At 38.7% G+C, this 22,770-nt stretch overlaps 1 protein-coding gene across 11 annotated transcripts in view; it reads right to left on the bottom strand.

Moving 5' to 3' along the window:
* ABLIM2 (actin binding LIM protein family member 2) overlaps positions 1-22,770 on the bottom strand; it is a 147,336-nt gene that overhangs the window by 34,971 nt on the left and 89,595 nt on the right. For 4 of the 11 annotated variants that reach the window (XM_087736499.1, XM_087736502.1, XM_087736501.1 and 1 more), the window contains 7 exons: positions 21,992-22,079; positions 18,629-18,687; positions 15,346-15,423; positions 10,533-10,679; positions 7,168-7,200; positions 4,363-4,483; positions 2,515-2,613 (listed from right to left, as the gene is read on the bottom strand). In XM_087736499.1, the coding sequence (XP_087592625.1) occupies positions 2,515-2,613; positions 4,363-4,483; positions 7,168-7,200; positions 10,533-10,679; positions 15,346-15,423; positions 18,629-18,687; positions 21,992-22,079 (625 nt within the window). The remainder of the gene's footprint in view (positions 1-2,514; positions 2,614-4,362; positions 4,484-7,167; positions 7,201-10,532; positions 10,680-15,345; positions 15,424-18,628; positions 18,688-21,991; positions 22,080-22,770) is intronic. The other 7 variants (XM_087736504.1, XM_087736507.1, XM_087736505.1 and 4 more) reach the window with 5 other exon arrangements.

Raw genomic sequence — 22,770 nt, 5'->3', positions numbered from 1 at the left:
AGCCAAAAAAATGGGCTTTGGAAGCTGTGCTCCTGCACTAGAAAGGCAAGATACTTTCCACCATGTTTTAAGTAAGCATTTTTCAGTAGGGCTCAGCACTGTATGCTCACTGACTCCACCACCTCAAGAGGAAGAGTTACACCAAGTGTAGATACTTGGAATATCGTACCCTATGATTCACAAGGGCATGAACTGTGAAGCTTTCTTGAAGTAAGGCTGTCACAGGATTTATTTTGAAGACATTCTGAAGACAAAAATCCTTAAAAGAGCACAACCAAATCATTGGTCTGCATGATAAAGAATAGCTCATCCTATTACACTTCATGGGAGCTAGACCACAGTATACTGAAGAACAGGAACTCAGTAATCTTATTTTTCGTTGGAAAAATTATGAACCATGTAATTCTCAGAAAGAATATGATGCAAACTCAGTGAAGTCAAAGGAAGATTCTGCCTGTTTTAATTTTCCTAGGGTAGTACCATTTCTGTCTTCTGGAAGCTTAAAGAAATATTTTTTATGATGATGGTGGAGTGCTGGTTTTACAAAGATTACTTCTAGTATTATTAAGCAGTGTATTATTTTGGATTTAATAAAAAAAATTAAAATGAGCATGATTTCACTTTTTTTAACACTGAAGTGGCAACATTAACCTTGGTCTGGATACAAAGCAACTATTTCTACAATCCTACTCTTCCGACACTAACCACTTTGAAGAAAAAAAATATAGCACATCAATGCCCTCAAAAGGCTTCTCAAGATAAGGAAAAAATACAGTCTGCAACTCAGAGAAAAGAATTCAGAGAACTTGAAGAGGATGGGGGCAAATATTCTGACTCCTTTCAGACTGAGACATTAACTCAGTGTAAAAAAGTGGATAATCTGTACAACCTCTGCAGGGCTCAGGATTACCTATATAGGAAAATTATAGACAGGCTTGCCTGCCTGACAGGAGCTCTGTGAGGCACTGTAAGCTACTGCTTGCAAAATATTTTAGCTGCTTGATAAAAAGTGCTGCAGAATTGTAAAATATTATAATTTTGATCACACTACTAATAATTGTTTGGGCACAAGGAGCTGCCACTTGAGGATTTTTTCCCCCAAACAGCAGCGTAAAGTAATTGCTGCTGCTCTGAGCAACAGCAGGTAGCACTGAACAGAAACTCATTTTAACAGGAGTGCTGCTAAGCAACTGCAGGCGGGCTTTCAAGTAAGAGCTTTCCATACGGTGAAATTGTGCACTGCAGCACACTAAAGAGGTTTTTCTTAGTCAGTGCCTCAGGTTGGATGATATCATCCAAATTTAGAGGACAGATCAAAAAATTGTTCACGCAATGCCTCGGGGAATAGCAGGGTGTGTGCCAGCCGCCTAAGAAATGTCTGGGGTGGGTGAGTGCTTGTGGGTGTGGGAAGGAGTTCTGCAGGTAGACTTTAAAATGGCAACGATCAGTTTAATCTCATCAGCTTTTTCTTCCAAAATTTTCTCTCGGGGATCACATTTGGGAGACTCGAGCCTGATTCTGTTCTTTCTTATACCAGTGAAAATCAGCTGACTTTGGGCAGAACTGTTTCTGGATGTATTAGGGCCCAATGAAGATGCATTAGTGATTTTTCCAAAGGTGATGAGCACCTGCTATTCATCTGAATTTGCAAGTCTGGTTCCTGCAGAGGGTCACTTCCTTTTCTGTAATGGTTACGAAGGCAAGAACAGTTTTGCTTTATTAAATCAAACAGTACACGAGAGTCAAGGAACAGGCACTGAAAATGTTTGGCATTCATCATTCACGTCTCCTCTCCACTCGTATTGTTACTAGAGAAGACAGACTCAGGGGAAGATACATATGGTAGCTGAATGTCTTCTCTTTCTAACGTTTAACTAACTAGCTAAAAAAAATAGCCTTTGCCTCAAAAGTTCTTGGCATTTCTTGTTACTGTCTCACATCGGCAACACAGAGGTCATTAAAAGTTAATACCCACTGAAAAACAATTTAATGGCAAGGAGACTAGACTCGGTTACTCTGTTTTATAACATTATTTGCTAATCAGTGCAGGTATATTGATTTAACCAGCTTATCTGGCATAATTTTTGATAATGCTACAAATAATACAAAGAATCCCTAAATGTAGGTTAGAAGGTTAGATAAATGATCATCCAATGTTGGATCCAACGTATAAGCTTATTATAATATTTACTTAGCGTCACCGAAATAGGGTAAACACTGTATTTTAGAACAAATGGACTTTTAAATTATTTTCCTCCCTCATTTTCATTAGAAAATCTAATTCCTCCCCTCCACCCCTTTGAAAAACACTTAACACTTACTGAAAATAAGCAAAAATAAAACAACCCATACCCACTCAGTTCTTAAAACTTACACAGTACATCAAGAAAGCATTTGCACAAAATTAAGACAAATTTTATCGAAGTGGAAGCCATGCTTGCACAGACATAAAAGTGAAACACATCTGAATAAGTCTACAGTATCACAGCACGGTTTCGCATTCCTGGACCTTACCTTTGAAGAAAGGGATGTAATGATGTCTGAATGTAGATGTAGGGCTTGGGTGTTGGGGCAGGGAGATGCAGCTACTGGTACCAAGAGTCTGAGTACCAGCTGGGGGCAACAGAGAGTAAGTGAAAATAAACTATTTAGTTCACTTACTGAAAGCCACAAATTACAATGCCATCCTTTTTTTCAGGAACATTTTCCTCCTGATGCTTAGAAAACATATAGTTTATATTTAAGACTTCATCTTTCTCTGGTTATTGCTAAAAACATCACAGCGGCCATACTATGTGGCTGGCCAAGGGACACGGGCTTTCTGCAGACAGAAAGATTCGCATATAAAATGCTGATAATGTAACGCATCAGAAAATATTCCAGAAAAGGCACCACAAAAAGCATAGCTGTACTCAGGGGAAAATCTGCATATTCAAAAGCTGCAAGAGGGAATGATATATGCTCATAATGGATCTAATGAAATGAAATGGGGAGAGCCTTGTCTCTGCTTGAGAACTGTGCTACGCGTGGGTCCAGTTCTCACTGACATCGGTGCACACTGGTAGTATTTAGTTCACAACGCACCAGGGCACTCAAGTGCATGGCTAATTTAAGCATTTGAAGAAACATCCTGAAGTTATTTGAGCTCTGAAAGTTAGACATGTGATTAAGTACTTTGAAAAACATTCTCAGAAGTGATCTTTCTTTGCTTTGTTGTAATAATGTCCTGATAACATCTTTTGGAGGACTAATGAAAAGTGGCAATTACGATGCCTATCTTCTAAATTTTCAATGAAGCTGTAAAACATTAGAATCAATTTGGAATTTGTTTTGTCTTTCCTCCTTGCTTTAACAGCGTGCAGCTAAGCTTAAGCATGACACAGCTGCCAAACCTTCAGCGGAGACTAATCTTTCCTCTCTTTAACACATCTTTGATACTGAATCTCATTTTCACTTCATCAAAGACTTTATGTGGTACAAATATTCAATTCCTGTAAAAATTGTTTGTTACCCACAAGATCTTAATTTCCACTGGAAAGATTAAGAACTCCCAATTTTTGAAACTAGTTTATAATTATAATGTATCCCCAACAAAGTTAAAAGACACTGAGAAAATAATACAAACGCTTTATGTTTTCCACCCAAATGATGGAGTGGAGAAAAATTAGAATGAATTGTGAACTATTTAGTTGATTATTTCTAAGGATAAAACTCTGTACAATGCCCAAATACGAATGGGCCTTTGTATGGGGCCCCCATGCAAAGATCAAAAGGGGGTGATCCCTCTCTGTGCAACAAGAACACCGACACAATTGCCACTACAGCCCAAAGCTGCAATAAACATTGCTGTAAGCTTCTCAACTAAAGCAACTTGGCCTTCAAAATCCAGCCATTAGAATCACTAGTCACTCCTCCAGCTCTTGCACTGTGGAGAGGAGACACGGACCATAACCCTGCGACCCTTGGGACCATGATCCCAAGAAGGGATACAAAGTCACTCAATCACCCTCTTGGCTTTGTGTACATTCACTGCTACCGTGCTGCACCGTGAAAGAGCTGTGGATTGAATGTGCAGCTTCAGGCAGGATGGGACCAGGATTAAGTCCTTTAAACTGTTCTATCTTCTGTTTACAGATACATAAAATCAATCTTTCTATATGCCTGTTTTTGTTTTCTTAGATGTTCATTCCTGAAGCACTTGTTTCCTTTCTCCCCATGGGACTCTCTGTTCACAGTAAATAAATCACTGCAATAAACTGCTCTTCCACCTTAAACCCCTGTCTACCAGAGTCTACCCTACTTACAACATAAGACAAAGTAGTGGAAAAATCTAGAGAATAAATAAGGCTGCTTTTCAATTACCTGGTCTGCTGTAATGCTGAGGAGAATGGGAGGTTGGAGTGTAGCGACCATAGCCCAGCGAGCCAGCAGAGCTAGGACTTGACGTCCTGTACTGCTTGAAAGATCTGTCATCTTGGTCACCCTGAGAGGAAGAGAGGAAATCTATGTCATTGGGGAAGAGAAATAACTTCCAAAACAGGCAAAATATGCCATTTTGCATGTTTCTGTGCCATGTAGATGGAAGTTGATGCTGTTGTAACGCTCCATGCAATCCCAATGAAACGAGGCAGCTGTCAGCCATAAGCAGCTCCACTGCAGCGTGACCAAAGGAGCTCTGCCAAGTATCAGAGAACGGTCATGTTCCCAGGAAAGTCAGCACATACATGAATTTGACAATATAATTTGAAAACAACATAACACTGTAGTGCTGGTTTAGGACAGTATAATTCCCTGAACATACACGGGTGGGTGGAAGATGAGATCAGGTTAGTGTGACAGTACTATAATCACTTTGTACCCATATGAATGGATGCATAATGGTTACAGGCAACACAAAAATCAGCATTTGTTGGCTTCATTGCATCACAGAAGTGACTCTCTGCTGTATAAATTGCCCAGCGTACCATATTACAACATGGTCATTACCACCTAGGTAACTGTTAAACACTCACATACAGCATTGGCATTAATACTGCAGCATTGTGCAAAGCAAGTCATACAATCCATTTCCCACTAAACCCTTGGCTTCAACCACTTAAAATCCTGTACACCCATTCCAAACCCCTCACTCTCTATAGCTAGTTAAATTACAATTGCAGTTTGCATGCAGGGTCTTCTTAACAGTAAAAGCAGTCCTGAGTGAATTAGATGTGGAAGTTTTTGTAAACTAGCTATAAAAGCAAACTCAAATTTCTTGTTTCTTTTAAGACAAGCAAGAAATGGCTTGAGTTAACTTCACATTAGAACAAATTAACGTAACCTGCAGTTGCTCCCTTATGGAGCATATACTCCAAAAAATGCTTCCCCTCTCCTATTCCAGTAGGAGGGAGTGAAGATAGGCTATACCATAGCAGGTGTTAGTCACTTGTCATGAATACTGGGCCATCTTTAGGCATCTGTGTGACTCCCACTGGATCATTCATCATTTAAACACACAAGAGATCCTAATTAGTCCCATCATCATCTCCCAGATTCCTATCAGGACAACTTAATTATATCCATCCATTCATCTTTAGATGAATGCAGTTTCCTATTTGGCTTCTCTGGGATTATCCTTGACTCCATAGGGATGCAGAATGTTCTCCCATCATCAGTTTTTCTCCTCCGGTTCAGGTGTGCTCCATCCCTTCCACCTCACCCCAGAATCAGTGACTGCATTTTCAAAAATGGAACATCAGTTTTGTATACTGGTAAGCAGCATTATTGCTTTAACATACATTGCAAAAGAAATTATAAAAAAAAGTGAGAACAACTGATGCCTTCCCAAGCATGCAGCGTTCTGTGGGCATTCTGCCACTAACTCCTCTATGCCCAGTTTGAGATGTTTCCCTCCCAAAGTAGCTACATGATTTAATACCCACTCTAACCCTTGCAAAGATTTACAAGCAGTATAGCAATGTCCCTAGAAAGTCTTGCAATGATATTTAAACAGCATATGAGTGTTAGCTAATGGTCTATGATGTGTCCAATTGTACAATACAGTGGAATTTTCCTCTAATAAAAATCCCTGCAACAAAACTGGTGACAAGTTTGCAGATGATGATGCCTGAGCACTTGATCATAGACTCTTTCGAGAAAGACAGCATGGCAAAGCTGGATAACCTGGAGAATTCACATAACACGAATCATGGCAGCACCACCTCTATACCAGTGTGACTTCTGGAATTTAATACTACGACTGTTTGCTAACTGATTGCTAATTTAAAGGAAATTATTATAATCTTCCAAAACACCAAGATTTCACATTGATTATTTCAGACCTTATCTTTTGCATACTTTGTGTCTCTGTAAGGAACAGTCAAGCAAGTTCATGAAATCCAATATTGTATAAAGCACGTTTTTATTTTTAAACTATCAATTAAATTACATTTCTATTGGTTAACTTTTCTGTTTAACCAATGCTCATAGTGACAGTTGGTCATTTACAATCCTTAATGAAAATCTGCAATTCTCCACTGTTACCAAAATTTTGCAATACAGCTCTCAACGTAAAACTGGGATAATGGAGAAATGAGCCAGGCCTGTGATACGTAATTGAGTTACTATCTGGGAAGCTACGTGAAATGGTTTCCCAGCTTCCAAGGTGATGTTTCTTGAAACAATGACTGGCTCTGATCATTAATGCACATCAAAAAACACAGACGTAGACGTTCAGGTATGTGCAAATGATTTAACAGTATGTGTGCACAAATAGTATAAATAGTTTAACTGTTTGTGGAATAAAAAAATAAAAAGAAAAAAAGAAGAGAAAGCTATGCCAAGCACTAATTCAAGTCAATTCACACTGGAAGCTTTAAATGTAAACATAAATCATATTTCCGAATGTAATTTATTTAGTAGAGCTTGAAGAAGTGATCACAATACAACCTTTATTTTGGAAAGCAGAAACATGGATGACAGCGGAGATAGACGCATACAGATGACAACCCAGAAGCAGAGCACGTATTCAACACAAGTAACACTGTGAAAAACATAAATTATAAAACCCCATGCACTGTAGAGGCAGGAGGCAAACCCCACATTTCAGACGCTGCTGGTTATCAATATGACCAGGTTTATGCATTACAAAATGGGTCAGAACAGGAGAATAAAGGCATTGGGGATTACCTCAGTAGTTGTTGGAGAGAGCAACTGAGGTGACTGCAAACAGCAACACACAACAAATTAGTGATACAAATTCATGCATGATGTTACTTGTGAGAAGAACTACTCTTAAAATATCAATATCCATGTATAACACATGATAGTTACAAAAAACACCTGTCAATTAAGTTAGGGCAATTTTTCTTTTTATTTGTTTTTAAAGAAGTAAATAAAGAATAAGATCTAAATAATTTCATACAGAGCTTTTGTTGATTTCTTTACTACAAAATCCTGGAGTCTGGTGAGGCAAGTACTGTACCACAGAGAGTGCTGCTAGTAGGGAAACTCACATTTAAAGCAATTGCCTGAAACTAGACACAAGCCCTAGTTAAATCTGCATTGAAGCAGCTCCAAAATCTAGACTAGAACTTTGTTGCTAAGAGCTGGCTGTTTTAAGGGAAAGAAAAATATCTGTACTATTTAATTTTTAATTAAACTTCATGTAATTTGAAAACTTGCTGTTCATTCATTTTCCTTTCAAGATTAAAGGCTAAACTCTGTTACTTGAGCAGAAATCTACTGAAACTATTGCTGCTGCAGGATGCCAGGATGCCGAAATTTGGAAGACAGGATATACATACGTACAAACTGAGGGACGAGAGCTTTGGAGAGCAGCCCTGCAGAAAGAGATCTGGGGGTCTGGGTTCATGGCAAGTTGAATATGAGTCAACAGTGTGCCCTGGCAGCCAAAAGGTCCAACCATGTCCTGGGGTGCATCAAGCACTGTATTGCCAGCCGGTCAAGGCAGCCGATTGTCCCACTCTACACTGCACTGGTGCAGACCCACCTCGAGCACTGTGTGCAGTTTTGGGTGCCTCAATATAAGGACATCAAACTATGAGGCATGTCCAGAGGAGGGCAATCAAGATGGTGAAAGGTCCCAAGGGCAAGACTTAGGCAGAGCGGCTGAGGTCACTTGGTCTGTTCAGCTTGGAGAAGAGCAGGCTGAGGGGTGACCTCATCGCAGTCTACAGCTTCCTCAAGGGGGACAACAGAGCAGGAGGTGCTGATCTCTCTCTGGTGACCATCGATTGGACATGAGGAAATGGAATGAAGCTGCGTCAGGGGAAGTTCGGATTGGACATTAGGAAAAGGTTCTTCACTGAGAGGGTGAAGAACAGTGGAACATGGTCCCTAGAGAAGTGGTCACGGCACCAAGCCTGTCAGAATTCAAGCAGCATCTGGCTGACGCTCTTAGTCATATGGTCTAGTTTTAGGTAGTTCTGCGAGGAGCAGGGAGTTGTACTCAATGATCCTAAGGGGTCCCTTCCAGCTTGAGATATTCTACGATTCTATGATGTGTTTTTTCCCCTGGCAACATCAAGGATGTAAATATCTGGAGCATCACGAAAATGTGCGTGTTGGATTGCAAGCACAGTCCAAAATCCCCTCCTGGTTTAGGCACCTAGAAACAGGTGACTGGACCCCACTCTTATTTTTTAAGATATCACTACATCAGCACAGATGTACCTGAGACAGTGTTAAGCTGGTGGTGCAAACACTGTAGGTGTCTCCTACAGCCCCAAGGCAAAAGGCCCTCATTCATGATGTGGTCCCTTTTATCTTCTCTTAAGTTACACGTTTACTGAAAAGGGCAATGACGTCAGTTGTCCCAATAAACCCCTCCTGTCGTGGTTTCATCACTGAGCTACCCACTAAAAGCAGGTGACAGCAGCAATACCCTCTTTGCTGTGGTTTTATTTCTTTGGTTAGTTGGTTAGTTTTTTTAGAGCTCAACTGCGACTACCTTCTATCCCACTCCTGAAAACGTGACGCTGAGGTTCCCACAGTTCACAGCCGCTGGGTCCCAGCAAAGGCCAGGCTGCCACCAAGAAGGGCAGTTTCACCACACCACCAGGCAGTTGTCCTGCCTGTGGGATCTCCAGCCTTCGAGTGACGGCATGGAGTCATGCCAGGGGTTCAGAAGAAACCTAAGCCCTACCACAGCCACACGGACGCTTGCTCTGGCAAAAGAGTGGAGCAGAAGCAAGTGGCCAAGGAGATACTGAGGGCAGGCAAGGGGAAACTCCCTCCAGCAGCAGCAGAGATTTATGCTGGGTGCGATGGTTTTATAACCATCACCTTGGAGTGGGTGCAATGAGTGAGTTGTCCCAGGAGCTGGGTGGAGGGTTGTTTAGTCTATGCACCTCTGCCAAGCCTAGATGTCACCTCTGCCAAGTCTAGATGTAAACAGACAGTTGAGGAGGGCCACAAACATTATCAGCACCCACAGATTTTTACATAGAAAGGAAATGTTTATACTCCATAAGTTCAGGGCTAGCAAGCTTTCAGTTTTGTGAATTCAGAAACCTAAATACCATTTAAACCCTTTACCAGATACAATCTTAATTCTTTTAGCATGCATTATAATATATACTGTGGTTCAGCATTGTAGAGAGAGGGTTTGAAAGAGAGTCTGCAAGATCTAACATATGTGTTGCACTTTACCTGAGAGTAGTACTGAGACTTTAGTAGTAGATTAAGTGTAAAAGGTGTAAGTGATAGCAGGACTGGGGCTATTATAACCAGTATGGTTATTATTTGTAGTATTTATTTCTACCCATTCACTTACGCCTATAGAGAACAATGCAGACTTCCATTCTAGACCATATATATCTTGATAATATACCTAGGTATATATAAGAGGTTTGATTTGTAAAAAAGTATCTAAAATTATAAAAGAAATCAGAAATTCAAACAAAAGGTAGATATGATTAGGGAAGAAAAGCTAACTTGCATGACAGGAGTTATATACAAACATGCTTCACAAAAAACAGAATTAGTAAGATTATGTTAAATTAGATTTCATTAGCACAAACTGCATAATATTAGCTCTGCATATGAATAAGTTGAAGTGCATGCATGACATGAGGATGAACTTTAGTAAGGGACAGTTTTGTACATAGGAAAGTGATACCATTGTTGTGTTACCAAAATAACATGGTACACTTTTAAAAAAAAAAATATGAAAGACATTTGGCTTCACTTCTGATTTTTGCATTATAATTAGCAATGGCTCCTGTTTCCTACCACATGCATGCAGAACTCCTCTCATAGAAAAATATATTTTAATTACGTGTCATCTGTTTAAAAACTGACCATAGAAAGCAATTCTCTAATTTCCACAAACTAAAAAGTGAAATGAACACCTCACTTGTTTTTGGAAGGCTAAAATGCCTTGTGAATGAATGGATGACATGACTCAATTAACTGAAGTTGTAAAAATTTTTTAAAAAATTATGCACATGTTTAAGAGTGTTCAGCAGCATGTTTAATGATGCACATAAAATCTCAAATTTGTAGTAAAAAAAATACCCATGTTTCAGTACCTCCCCGTAACTATGCCTGTCATCTGAAGAGTAACTGATATATGGAGAATAGGAGATCATATCTGGGCGGTCAATGTTATAGATGGCTTTATTTTTAGGAAGAGCAGCCAAATCCCTGTAGTCAAGAATTTCATCTCCAAGCTTTGCCTAAGAAAAGGAGGAAAGAAAGCAGTGAGAATAAGAAAGAATATGATCAGGATGCAATCAGAAAAGGACAGATTCATGTAGGTAGAAAAGTTGTCATCATAGTAATAAACCACTTTTTCTGTTTGTGCACATTTAAATCTCTTCTATTTACTACACAACGCTAAATAATACCACAGTTTTCTTTTTATATACTGGTGCTTTCTACTTTTCTTTGTCATTCACACTTGGCTAATAGGAGTAGCATGGCATCATTCCAGTTCCCTTGGTTATATCCCGCTTACTGCTAGCTCACAAAGAGACATGCAGGACAGATATTGTAGTTTTTTTCAGTCAAAATGCCCTTCATTTTGAAGTGGTTTTGGTGTGCAGGGTTTCCCTACCATAAGCACTAGTGAATAATCAAATATATATTTCCAACATACACTCTCCAGATGCTGAAAAACATTAGTCACGTCTTTAATTTTTTCCATTCAGCTGTGTCCCAGAGCTTCACCTCCTTTCCTGACTATGTTTAAGTAGCCCTTAATTGTGGGTCACAAACCAGCAGATGATGGATTTGCACCATGGTGGATTAGCTGGAAGATCACAGATGCCACTTAAGTAAAGTTCAAATCCTTTCATGAGACTCACACAGCCAACAGAGGGAAAGGGCTGTGTCACTCCCCATTCTCCTCTTACTACGCTTATTCCAAAAGTATAATTATCAAAATGCCACATTTGCACAGATTATCCTTAGCATAATGGTAACTTGCACCAAAACTGTATCCAGCATGTACTGTCTTGTAGACACAACGACAAGTTGGCCACATTGAGAGTGGAGCAATGGGCAGCATAATCATCTCATTCCCAGTTCAGGCTCTGCAGAATGATAACCTCTTTGTTGGCAACAAAATGATGAGTGAATCTCACTATTCTCTGAAAATCTCCATATGATCAGTTGTAAAACTGTAATAATGTTTTCCACATGCAAAAATACAAAAGTATCCAGGACTTTTGCGTGCAGTGATTCTGTTTCTTCTTAGTAGGAGCTAAGAAAAGTTCAATAGATATTCCAGGGAAGTTTTCTATTAGGTTATACAGGAAAAACTTAGTGTGACAACTTTCACTTATCCCTTTTTCTAAAACAACGTATGAATTTGTGCAAACGTAAGTAACACAAAAAGGAGGAAGATTCCTCTTAACTAAGAAAGTAGAACAAAGCTGCCATAACCATCACATATTCTCATCCTCACAACTAATGAAAAAAAAAGTGTTTCAAGCAAATATCTGAATCTTCAGTGATCTACAGATCTCACCTTCCTTGCAGCTACTTTAAGAAGCTAAAGAGCAATGAAATAGCCTCTTAATGAAAATAAACCTCTCCCTGCGGAGAAGCCAGTGGCATGCTCTGATGCAGGGACAGGTCATGCAAAGATAAGGAGGAGTCTGTCCATCAGGTCTGTTCCAGGAAGACTTTGGGCAGCATTGTACCTACCAGGAAGGCCAAGGAGGCTGTGATAATTTCTTTTTTAAGGTATCCAGGGTTGTGGAGATTATTCTAGTGAACCCAAAGAAGTTCTGAATTGGGAATACTATAATGTGAATTACAGTAAATTTAGCCCCTACCTCTCCACGTAGAAGTGCAACTTGAGATCCTCCCACTAGACTTCAGAACTGTCAGGAGTAAAACTTATCTAGTTATGTAATTTAGTTTAAATATCAAAAAGTAGGCAAATTTGGATGAAAAAACACCTTAGAGATACAGTTGTTTTCTAAACACTCAATTCTACAAACATTTGGCCTATATTGGTTTTTATTTTACTTGTTTCACCTACTTTCAAATATGTGAGTGGAATCCAAATATGCTGGGGAAGACTCAAATTACAGCTAGGAGGCTTTATGCCATTTCTCCAATAATCTGGTATTTTGGATTCTGTTAAAACCATGCTCTAAGTTTAGAGTATCTATTTCATTTGGAATATGTAATTTTACAATTGTATAATTGCAAATATGATCCTGTATAAAAATATAATGTGATTTCTCTTCCTAGTATGAGAACATATAACACAGCTATGTAACCTAACCTGAACCTTCCAGATAGATATATCTTTCCAGGGAGCTCCTAATTCTCTCTTCATAAAATTTAGCTAAGTATGAAGAAGGACTTTTATTTAAGCCCTATTTAATTGCATGATTTAGAAATTAACTGATTTTTAAGTGGAATTTAGGGACTCTGCGGAGACGTCTGCACTGGGGTATCAGTCTGGATATAATGAAACCATCGCTAAAGCTAATGAAAAGATGCCTATTAATTTCAAAAGGCATTGGCCTATGCCCTCTCTCAGTGCAAGAAGACACCAAAGTCTGATAACAGATGAAGAAAAAGTGGCATGGCTTTAGTAAACCATCTGTATGAACCACATTCAGATTTACTCAAAACATGCTTTCTGCATCTTTCCCTAGCTGACCACTCCACCGTGACCCAGAAACCCATCTCCCATGAGATGGCACGTTGTTCAGAATGATTGCGTTGCTCTGACTTAATACCTTTGAAAGTATGAGCACCACGAATTCACGGTTCCTAAGCTTTAACTGTTTTCTCTAAATTCTCTTTTGTCCAACATGACACTTCACAGAGCTCACTAGTTGTTAAGGTACAGTTTTACTATTGGTTTTAATAATTTGAATCCATGCTACTGCTGAAAGTGGCTGTCCTGCGTGCGCCATCCCACTCTGCTCTGCCTTCTATCTTAGCGTTAGAGACATGCAGATGGCTGGGTCTTTTTTTGCCTCTTTGGTTGGCTGGAGGTTTTTCCTGAGTTATTTTTTTAGCTCAATCTGGTATCAAATCTGACCAATCATACCACTTTGTACCCTCTAGTACTAGCACCAAAGTGGAGATGGGAAGACATGGCTGGAGAAGGACAGGGCCACGTGTAGGTGGGACCTTCCTTTCAGTGGCAGCATGAATTTAGGTTTGGTAAAACCAATCATGAAAGCACCCAAGACAAATCTTGAGCATGTCTGTATGTCATAACTCCCCTGTAATAGAAAACAGATGCAAAAGATAGCCAAAGAATCATTTTGATAATATAGAAGTCCAATAACATATTTTTAATTCTTTTTACTTTCCTGTTTGTGAAAGCCAAAATAGGATTTAATCAATCTCACAGCTTTCTGACTATGAAGCAGTCAGAGATGAGACAGATAGAGCAAGAACTTGCAAGCCTCTGGGGAATCTTTTTTCCTAATTGACTCATATTTGCTAGAGAACTTTATTCTTTCACAGTCCCAGCTGCCTCTAAAGTATATTACAGTAACAAACATTAGAGTTGTGTGCTGATTTAACGATATCCTATGTAAAAACAGAAGAAGAAAATGGAGGTTTGTCCTTGACTTTTAACAGGCTGTGAAGCATACTTAAAGCTGTAATCACAAACATCAAGAAAACCAGTACCATCCAACAGTTAGATAAATGTCACTAAAAACATAAATCTTAGAAGAATGCTTATAAAAACAATGAAGTGGTAAATGGCTGTAGAGATAGAGATCATCTGGCCAAAGAAAGTGCTTACATGATAACAGTCTCCTAGCACAATGAATTGTCTTCATAGGAATTGACGCAACGACTTTTTTTTACTGAGAATATACCACTGGTATCCACCAGCATGGAGCTCTGCTGGAAGGAGAGCTCAGAAATACCGATGAGCATTTAGATAAGGGGCAGCTCCTACACTTCTAGCTCAGTCTTACTTGGATAAAGGCCATATTGAGTTCAAAATAATTTTTACTTGAAGAAAGAAGACATGTTTGGCTCCAAGGCACTGTTTTGCTTGTGTCAGCGTAGTAGATAAAAGCTCTTGATCTTTGTATAGTAACCTTTCTGGCAGTCCATCGCATGTCCAGCAATTTGCTCTGCATATGGTCCCATCCAATGAGAAAAACTTGCCTTCCTGAGGGATACTTGGACAGGACAAAGAATAGATCTGGGAATACTGAAGCTCTCCAAGAGATGTTTGTATGGAACATGCCACACTCGTGGATATTTTTTACCTGTTGGCAGTAGCCTTGAGAATTTGGCCATGAACATTAGCTACAAGCAATTATGACAAGCAAGGTACACCTGGTACTGAAAAAATACTCAGCATAAGCTTTTATCATACTTGTTATTTAAAATTTTCCCTATGAGCTTTCCAGAGCTAGTACTTCTTAAGCCATGAACACATCAAAGTTCCTCTGAGGTTAGTGACTGGCATTCATCAAGGCCCGAGTCCTGCAATCACATGCACGAGTGTTTTCATAAGCAATCAGATGCAGGCTCAAGAGCTCGATTTAGACAAGTTGTGTTCAAATCTAAGCTTGTAATCTACCTGTGGGCTGTACTGTTTACTTAAACTTTTCTTTTTAGAAAGCACTGTGGTATTTTGCATGCTTTGGTATAAGCCAGCTCTAGTGGTAATGTAAGTGCTATAAATACACCATAAAAATAACAGGAAACTGCCAGAATTCTGTTATGGTAAATGCCGTATTCAAACATTTTAAATGTGAGAAAGTAAATTCCATTTTAGAGGAATCACCAACTGCAGTGGTTTGGAGACACTAGCTTTCCACACAATGTGCTAAACTGTAGGAGAAAACACGGGGTTTTCCCCATCCCCCAGAATGAATTTCGCCATGAAATACTCACATAGATCACACGGCTTGGGGAACCTGATGTACTTGAAGCAGGTACAGAAATAATACTCTCAGAGGAAGTCCTCGTTTCCTATGGCAGGAGAAGTGAAACAGATAAGAAATAGAAGAGAGGGAGAGAAAATGTAACTGTTACTTCAAAAAGGGCATGCAAGACATTTTATTTAATTTAACCTTTACCACTCAAAAAAGGCATATTACAGTGAGCTCAAAACATACAGGCATACCAAAGATGTCAAAATAAAAGAACACCTGCAGTCAATCAAATTGACCTTTTGAAAATGTAAAAATGACTTTACGTATGACTTTCTTTTCCCATCCCTTCAGAACGAAATGGCCTGGAGCACTTCTGGGCTGCCAGGACAGCCTTTGGGCACTATCAGGGACAAGTCAAGCTACAGCAGCTCTGAGTTTGGGGTCACAAGATGATATGGTGGCACCATTTTAACTCTGAGGTTATAACATCAAACCAATCTGCATTGCTTCTGTCACGCTACTGTGCCATCCCCTCACAGCAAACAGCATGACATCCTGCAGAGCATCCTGAATCAGACACCCAATGAGCCTTCCCCTCTCCGATTGTTAGACTACCAGATTAATTTTAATACTCAACTGGTTTTGCTCTGTTTTCAATGATTCTGGCATTCAGAGTGACAGACCTTATTGCTTTCTTTTTGGTAGATTCCTTTATGATGAAAAATATAATTACTTTTAAATAACATTGTCGTGTGAGACACAATGCTATTAACCACAAGCAAACAGACCTGACATTCACAATTGAAGTTTAAACAAACCTTATTATGAAATCAATGGTTTTATACCCTCTTTATTCTTTCCCATCTATGGAAAAAACCTGTCCTTGACTGCAAAAAGCACATATTTTTCCATGTGCTCAGAACGACCTTCATTTACTGTCTCACCAAAGGCTGACACTTCTCACCTGGAGGTTACAACTGTTCAAACCCTTAAAAGGACTTTAGCATTATTAAGCTGTCAGGTCAAGGTAGTATCCTTCCTACTACTCCAGTTTGTACTTAAAGTATTTGCTACCTTATAGAAGCAATATGTGAATATATCTGTACTGTGTTAGCAGAGCGAACAAACTCAATGATCACAACTATCTTTCCACTGACCTTCTTTAGCCCAAACAGTCCTATGGATTTCTCCAAGACAGTATGTGGAGATACTTATCCATATAGAAAAGATTGAGTTTAATTGTTTTGGCACGTCTGACTGGGATTTTGGAATTTTCTCCCTCTCATTTTCAGTTGTCTCACCCTGAGGCTCTAGACAAGCTCAGAAGGTCCGAGGGGACAAGCCAAACATCAGCATGGAAATAAGAGTATTCTCTGAGAAATACTTGTGGCTGCCATTGAGATGAACATTCAACATGGACAGTGGAACTGCATTGCTCTTCTGCAGTTAAAACACATTGCAATTTTCCAGAACTTGTGTAAATGACGTGAAAGTGTTATGTCTCTTTCACAACTTCTTTTTCCCTTCCACTCCATCTCCAAAGTTTTGGAGTGTGCTGCCACTTACTCCTGCATTTGTCACCTACTTTAACTACATGCTGTTCATATATCTATATAAATATACAGAAAGATAACTTTTAAAAACAACAAACTGCAAAGGTTGACCAGAAAATTTCTCAACCAGTATACCCCATTCCTAACTTTACAAGTTATGTTGAAAAGTTCATTACTACCCTCTTTGAAACAGCATCCTTTCTTCTTGGTTTATTTTTTCAATAATGAGTGGAAAGACCAAAAAAAGAGGAAAAACCCAAAGAAAAGGAAAAATGACTAGACTTGGAAAAAATTCTTCGAGCTCCATTCTCTTTTTATTCCCTCTGACAAAACTCCCCCTGACTTTCAGATACCGATGTCTTCCTCTCTGCTGGGGATGGGGCAGACTCCCAGCACTCAGGAGAGACATGTAATAAATGAGTCAGCCTTTACACAATATCTTACAAGTACACTTTCTTTGCGAGGAAAAGGCAGTCGAGTAGGAACCCAGTACAACCCTTGTCTGCTGTCTTTCTTTGAAGGAGGGGGGAAAAACCAAAACCCTACTACATTTTCAATAAATTACATGGGGTTTTAGCCTTGCAATTTCAGTTACTCAGCGAGAATAAAATCCTTAGGAAGCCTGAAATATGCTTAATAGTATTAGGCTGATTCAGCAGCACTTTTAAAGTATTTTGACAATTTTAAATACACATGTATTAAACAATACATTTTATACTGAAATGCTACTTATTTGATTTTCAGAGCTTGCCATGAAGAACACCACAGCAATCGCTTCCCAAACACAAGGGTACAAAAAATACAGCCAAGATCCTTCAGGGTAAAGTCCAAACCAAATTTTTGTTCAAAACTGTAATTTAGTCAAAGTTGCACTTGCTAGCACACCAGATTTGTAAACACTCTTTTTATAGCTGCTGCCTGCTGTTCTTACTTGTCCCATGTGCCTTGTGTCCAAGCCTTGATGAATCAAAGCAGAGCTTTTACAAACAAGGATACCACCGTACAAGGATACAAGGATACCACTTGGAGCATCAGAGAACAGCAGAACTGAAAAACCCCATGCTTGGCCTCCGCATTAAATGAGATAGTTGCATCTCAGTCCCACCACTTCAGAGAGATCATCTCCCCAGCTACAGATTAATTCTTCATTTCCTAGGGACAACTTATTCATCTCCTAACCTTGTAATTATTAAAGTTGCCAGAACCCCCCCCTTTTCCCCTTGCACACAGACAGATGTACAAATCATCCAACTTAAGGAGGTACTTAAAGCCAGAGATTAAATTAAGTTGGGGCTGGCTTGCCAACATTTTACAAACAAATAATAAAAAAGAAATTCCAAGGAGAGATTTTTTTGTAAAAACAAATAAAGTGAAAGTCCTCTGATCTTTTAAGTGCAGAGCCACATAAAAAGAGAAGAGGTCATGCACTGATCACATCATAATCAGACAGAAGTTAAAAATTAACTTTTTTTTTCCTTATTCATATTTTCACATTTTTCCTTATTCAGCTTATACATATAACTCTTAGGTCAGCATTCTCCTGAAGTTGTGGCTTTAATCACTAAGTAAAAGCAGAATATTTATAGTACATTATTGCATTACATTAACCTACTAGATTTCTGTCATTTAAAATTTAAAATTATAGTAGTGAAAAAATTCCAAATACTTCCCTCCATGCCCGCTGCAAAAAAAGGGATAGAGAATAATACAACAATGGAATAAGACTGGTTTAAAATAAAGTATTTTTACCTTGTTTTTTTCTTCAGCCTTTGCAGCCTGTCTACAAACTGGATGCCAAATGGATGTACCTGGAAAGTAAATTTAAAGTTCTGCTTAATTCAGTTTCCCAATAAGAACCTTAAAAGGTTTCAAATAAGAACCTTTTTAAACCTTCCTATAAGGTTTTATAAGACACAGCACACTGACTGATTCCACTGCAGTCACTATTTCATGGGTACTTTCAAAGCTAAAACTGACAACTTCTCAACATCAGTGAGCCTGATCACATACATATTAAAGACTAGGTGCACTTCTGAAAGCTACGCGGACTTCAATAGATGAGATCAACATCAGAACCTGAGTCCTAAGAAGTGTGATATGGGATCTCTGGAGCTCCTCCAGCTCAACCTCCTGCTCAGAGCAGGTCCCATTACAGCAGGCAGCTCAGGGCTGTGCCCAGTTGGGTTCTGCATATCTCCAAGGGTGGAGATCCCACAGCACCTCTGGGCAACTGGTTCCACTCTGATTGTAATTTTTTTTTCTCTTATATGTAGTCAGAATTTCCTGTATTCTTATTATACATATTCTTGTAATAGTCTGGCCCAGGTCATACCAAGTAGCACACTGCAATTGGGATGGAATAGCATTGTGGCATTTAACACTAGGTGAAAATCCAGTCTTTCTTTCTCAATTATTCACTGTACTGATCTTGCACTTCCAGTATGTTTGTCTCTCATAAGCCAAATACTAAATAACTTCATAAGTTCAGGGGAATATCCATCCTAGAGGAAGGAGGAAATAGAGAATGAATCAATTTTCTACTGCATGCAAGTATTGAAGAGAGGATTATGAACTCCAGAGATAAAAGTAACCATAAGTGTGAAAAAGAAACTTAATAGTTTTGTATCAGTCACAAAGAAAAAAAAAAAAAAACTTTTAAAAAGTTGAACACAATGTTCAATATTCAGTGTTCAATGGAAGTGGACTGTATGTAACTATATAAAATGAAAGAATTATTTGTAAATTTAAATAGTAAAAAGGAACATTTACGTTTTTGCCAGTCTGAGCTTGGACAAGCCACAAGCTAAAGCTCTGCACAGTTAAATAATGTGAGTGCACTGCAACTTCTGCCTGTCTAAATGGGAAGTTGAGAACTCCTGTGTTATAAATATTTAATGTTTATACTGGGTGGAGAGCACCAAGAAGATTTATTGGAAATGCTTTGTTTTCACAGCAGTTTGATAGTTTTCTAACCAGTGGTTTTTGGAAACAAGATAGAAACAGAAATTATATTTCCCAGAAGACAGATGGAGATCATTAGAATTTATTTCACAAGAATAACCCAGATGAACAGAGACTCAAGCAGTAAATGACTATCTATAAGTACAGACTGGATAAATTATTTTTACTAAGTTACTGAAGTTTTTTGGGACTGAACCACTAAGAAATATCTTTATAGCACCTTTAAATTCCATGCTAATTTATCTTCCAGTTATGAGTGGGTCTGAGCTTGCCCACTGAAAGCATTTGTCCCAGCTGCTGCATAAGTTGATGTATATCTTCCCAATGGTTTTAAGAAGTATTTAATCAACTTTTTTTTTTTTTATTACTCCTATCTGTGGTCAAGCAAAACTGGCTGGGAAACTTTTTCACACAGAAGAAAAAAAAGAGTCCTTTCACCCAAAAGTCATCTGCTGGATGACCACTGACAACTCAATTTCTGCTAAGGAACATGCAACACCTAAAGGAACTTTACAGTACTGTATTAAGAGGATGAAGAACAAGGTATAAAACCTCTGACATTTTTTATTATCTAACACATCAGGTCAGGCAGTCCAAATACCTAATCACAGATTTTTAATGACGTTAACACCAGTTTCTAATGGAAACTGCTTTTCATGTGAAGACAAAAAGTGTACGATTGCTGGTATGAATGTTTCATGTATCAAAAAATAAAGTAGAGTAAGATGGGTCCAAATTAGCAGGACGTGAGCATACTTTGTGATTATTTGAACTAAAACTCAGCACAAAACCTAACAAATATCCACCCTTATAACAAACTAAACTTAAAAAGAAGATTCACTTGCAACCCAGTTTCAGAGGGTTTGAAATCTAGAAACAAATTTGTAATTTGATATCTTTTTTTAAAGCATTGATTTCCCAGGGGGTTTTAGTACTGCTAAGCTACTTTGCAATTGGAAGAACCACAGCATTTTCTGGCTCCTGTGGGAGAATCCATGAGCACAGACAAGGATCATTATGTCCTTTAATGAGCTAGTCCTTGTTGCAAACCAAAGTGACAATAAAATTGCCATTTTAAATAATGTACTAAATTATAATTAGATCTTACTGAGACCACTGTTGTGCTTTAAATAAAGCCTAACTTTTCTAGCTTAATGAATGATTTCAAAGTACACTTCTAGAAAACTGTGGACAATTGCAAAGTTGTAGTACAGATCTGGGCAAGCATGTGATTTTAGGATAATACACCAGCCTTGCAATTCCCACATCCTACTGAGTTTCTCTTTTCTGTTTTCCTTTGAAAAGATACTGCTAGTCAAAGACATAGGCAAAAGCCTTCATTTTCTCTGGTGTCTGACCCTGTATTTAACTGTGTAGACATTGTTTTCTTTGATCAGGTTAGTACAGCTAAAAGTTGCTATAGATGAAATACAGATTTTAGCTCATATCTATGTTAAATAACTTTTTTTTTTCATTGAATAAATTATTATGCAAGTTGTTCTCTATTACCACTGAAATTCCCTGACAAGAAAGACTGAATTTCTCCCTGCATAGCTTTCTCCTAAGCGATGCAAGCTTATGGCTGTATAAAGTATAGGCATATTGTCTGGTAAGGGCTTCAGCTCCATGGCACCCTCTTCTCCACCCTCTGAAGGCAGTTAGGTCTGACTGAGGGGAATTCAGGAAAGGACCTTCAGATTTTCTCCTTGTACCCAAATGGGCAATGGGTACAGAACTGGATTAGGGCTGCTTTAGGAAACCTGCTGTCCCGTATGTGTGTTAACTTTCATCTGGACCATTTATCACTGCAGAAAAATCGACATTTTTTCAGTAAATGGAAAATTTTATAATGCTCACTGTCAAGTACTTCCATCTGCAGGAAGTAACTGCTACCACTCATCCTTTATGTGATTGACACTTGCTATTGGATTTGAACTGAGAGAGAAGTAATAGTGAGTAAGAAGCAACATGGGTTTGTTTTTACTTTTCTTTAGCCTACACATTGCATTCTTCACTTTCTTTGGCAGGTATGAAGTGAGAATATGTGCAAAACAGCTCAGTCATGCTAGAAGGTACAGGCAAGAGGGCCATGCTGTCAAGCATAACTGGTTTGGGTTTGGGCTTTTTTTTTGTATCTTTGTTTGTTTTTACCTTGAAGATACATTTCTTCTCCTTCTGCAAACATCTGACTGCACCTGACACATCGTGCGCACGTTGGGTGGTAATGTTTTTCTCCTGCCTGTTTGGGAAAAAAGGTAGAGATGATTAAGTATAGTGATCATTTTAGCAGCTTTACTATGAGGAGTTTTTCTTTCATCCTCTAGAATATGACTAATTAGAATAAATTAGTTAATGCCAATTAGCTCAACAATCTCCTAAAACCACAATGCTTATTTTTGATTATAGACAATTAATCATTTAAAATGTAATTATGGTCTTGCCCACACAAAAAAGTTGATGTTTAATAGTTAACTCTCTGAATTTACAGAATGGAAACAATTCTATACAGTGAACACATTTTCCCTGTAGACAACCATACTGTGCACCAAGTGCGAGGTAGCGTAGGGTTCACCTGCAGACGGAAGTTGGGAGGTCATAACCTTGAGCATGCATTTGCAAGTCACTGTATGTTCTTCATGATCCCACTGAACATATACTCTTAACGCACAGCAAGAACCATCTTGTTCAAGGAATGTTTGCATGTGCTTTGAAAGTGGCTTGCAGGTAACGGGTGCTAAAGGGTTTCTATGAGGAATGTGTGTGGTGTGCCTACAGGACTGTAAGTTCAGAGCTGCCACTTTTGGATACTGTGCACTAAATCCCTCACGTAGACAAGCCAGGAGCTTTGCCAATTGTTCTGAGATTAATCCTTGTAATTTAATACCACCATTTTCATTGATTGGAATGAGAATAGGACTGAGCCCTAAATT

This window comes from Nipponia nippon, unplaced genomic scaffold (assembly GCF_047370975.1).
Source record: "Nipponia nippon isolate SJK-2023a ecotype South Korea unplaced genomic scaffold, ASM4737097v1 scaffold_6, whole genome shotgun sequence".
Classification (NCBI taxonomy): domain Eukaryota; kingdom Metazoa; phylum Chordata; class Aves; order Pelecaniformes; family Threskiornithidae; genus Nipponia; species Nipponia nippon.
This window is presented reverse-complemented; position numbering and strand designations above follow the sequence as displayed.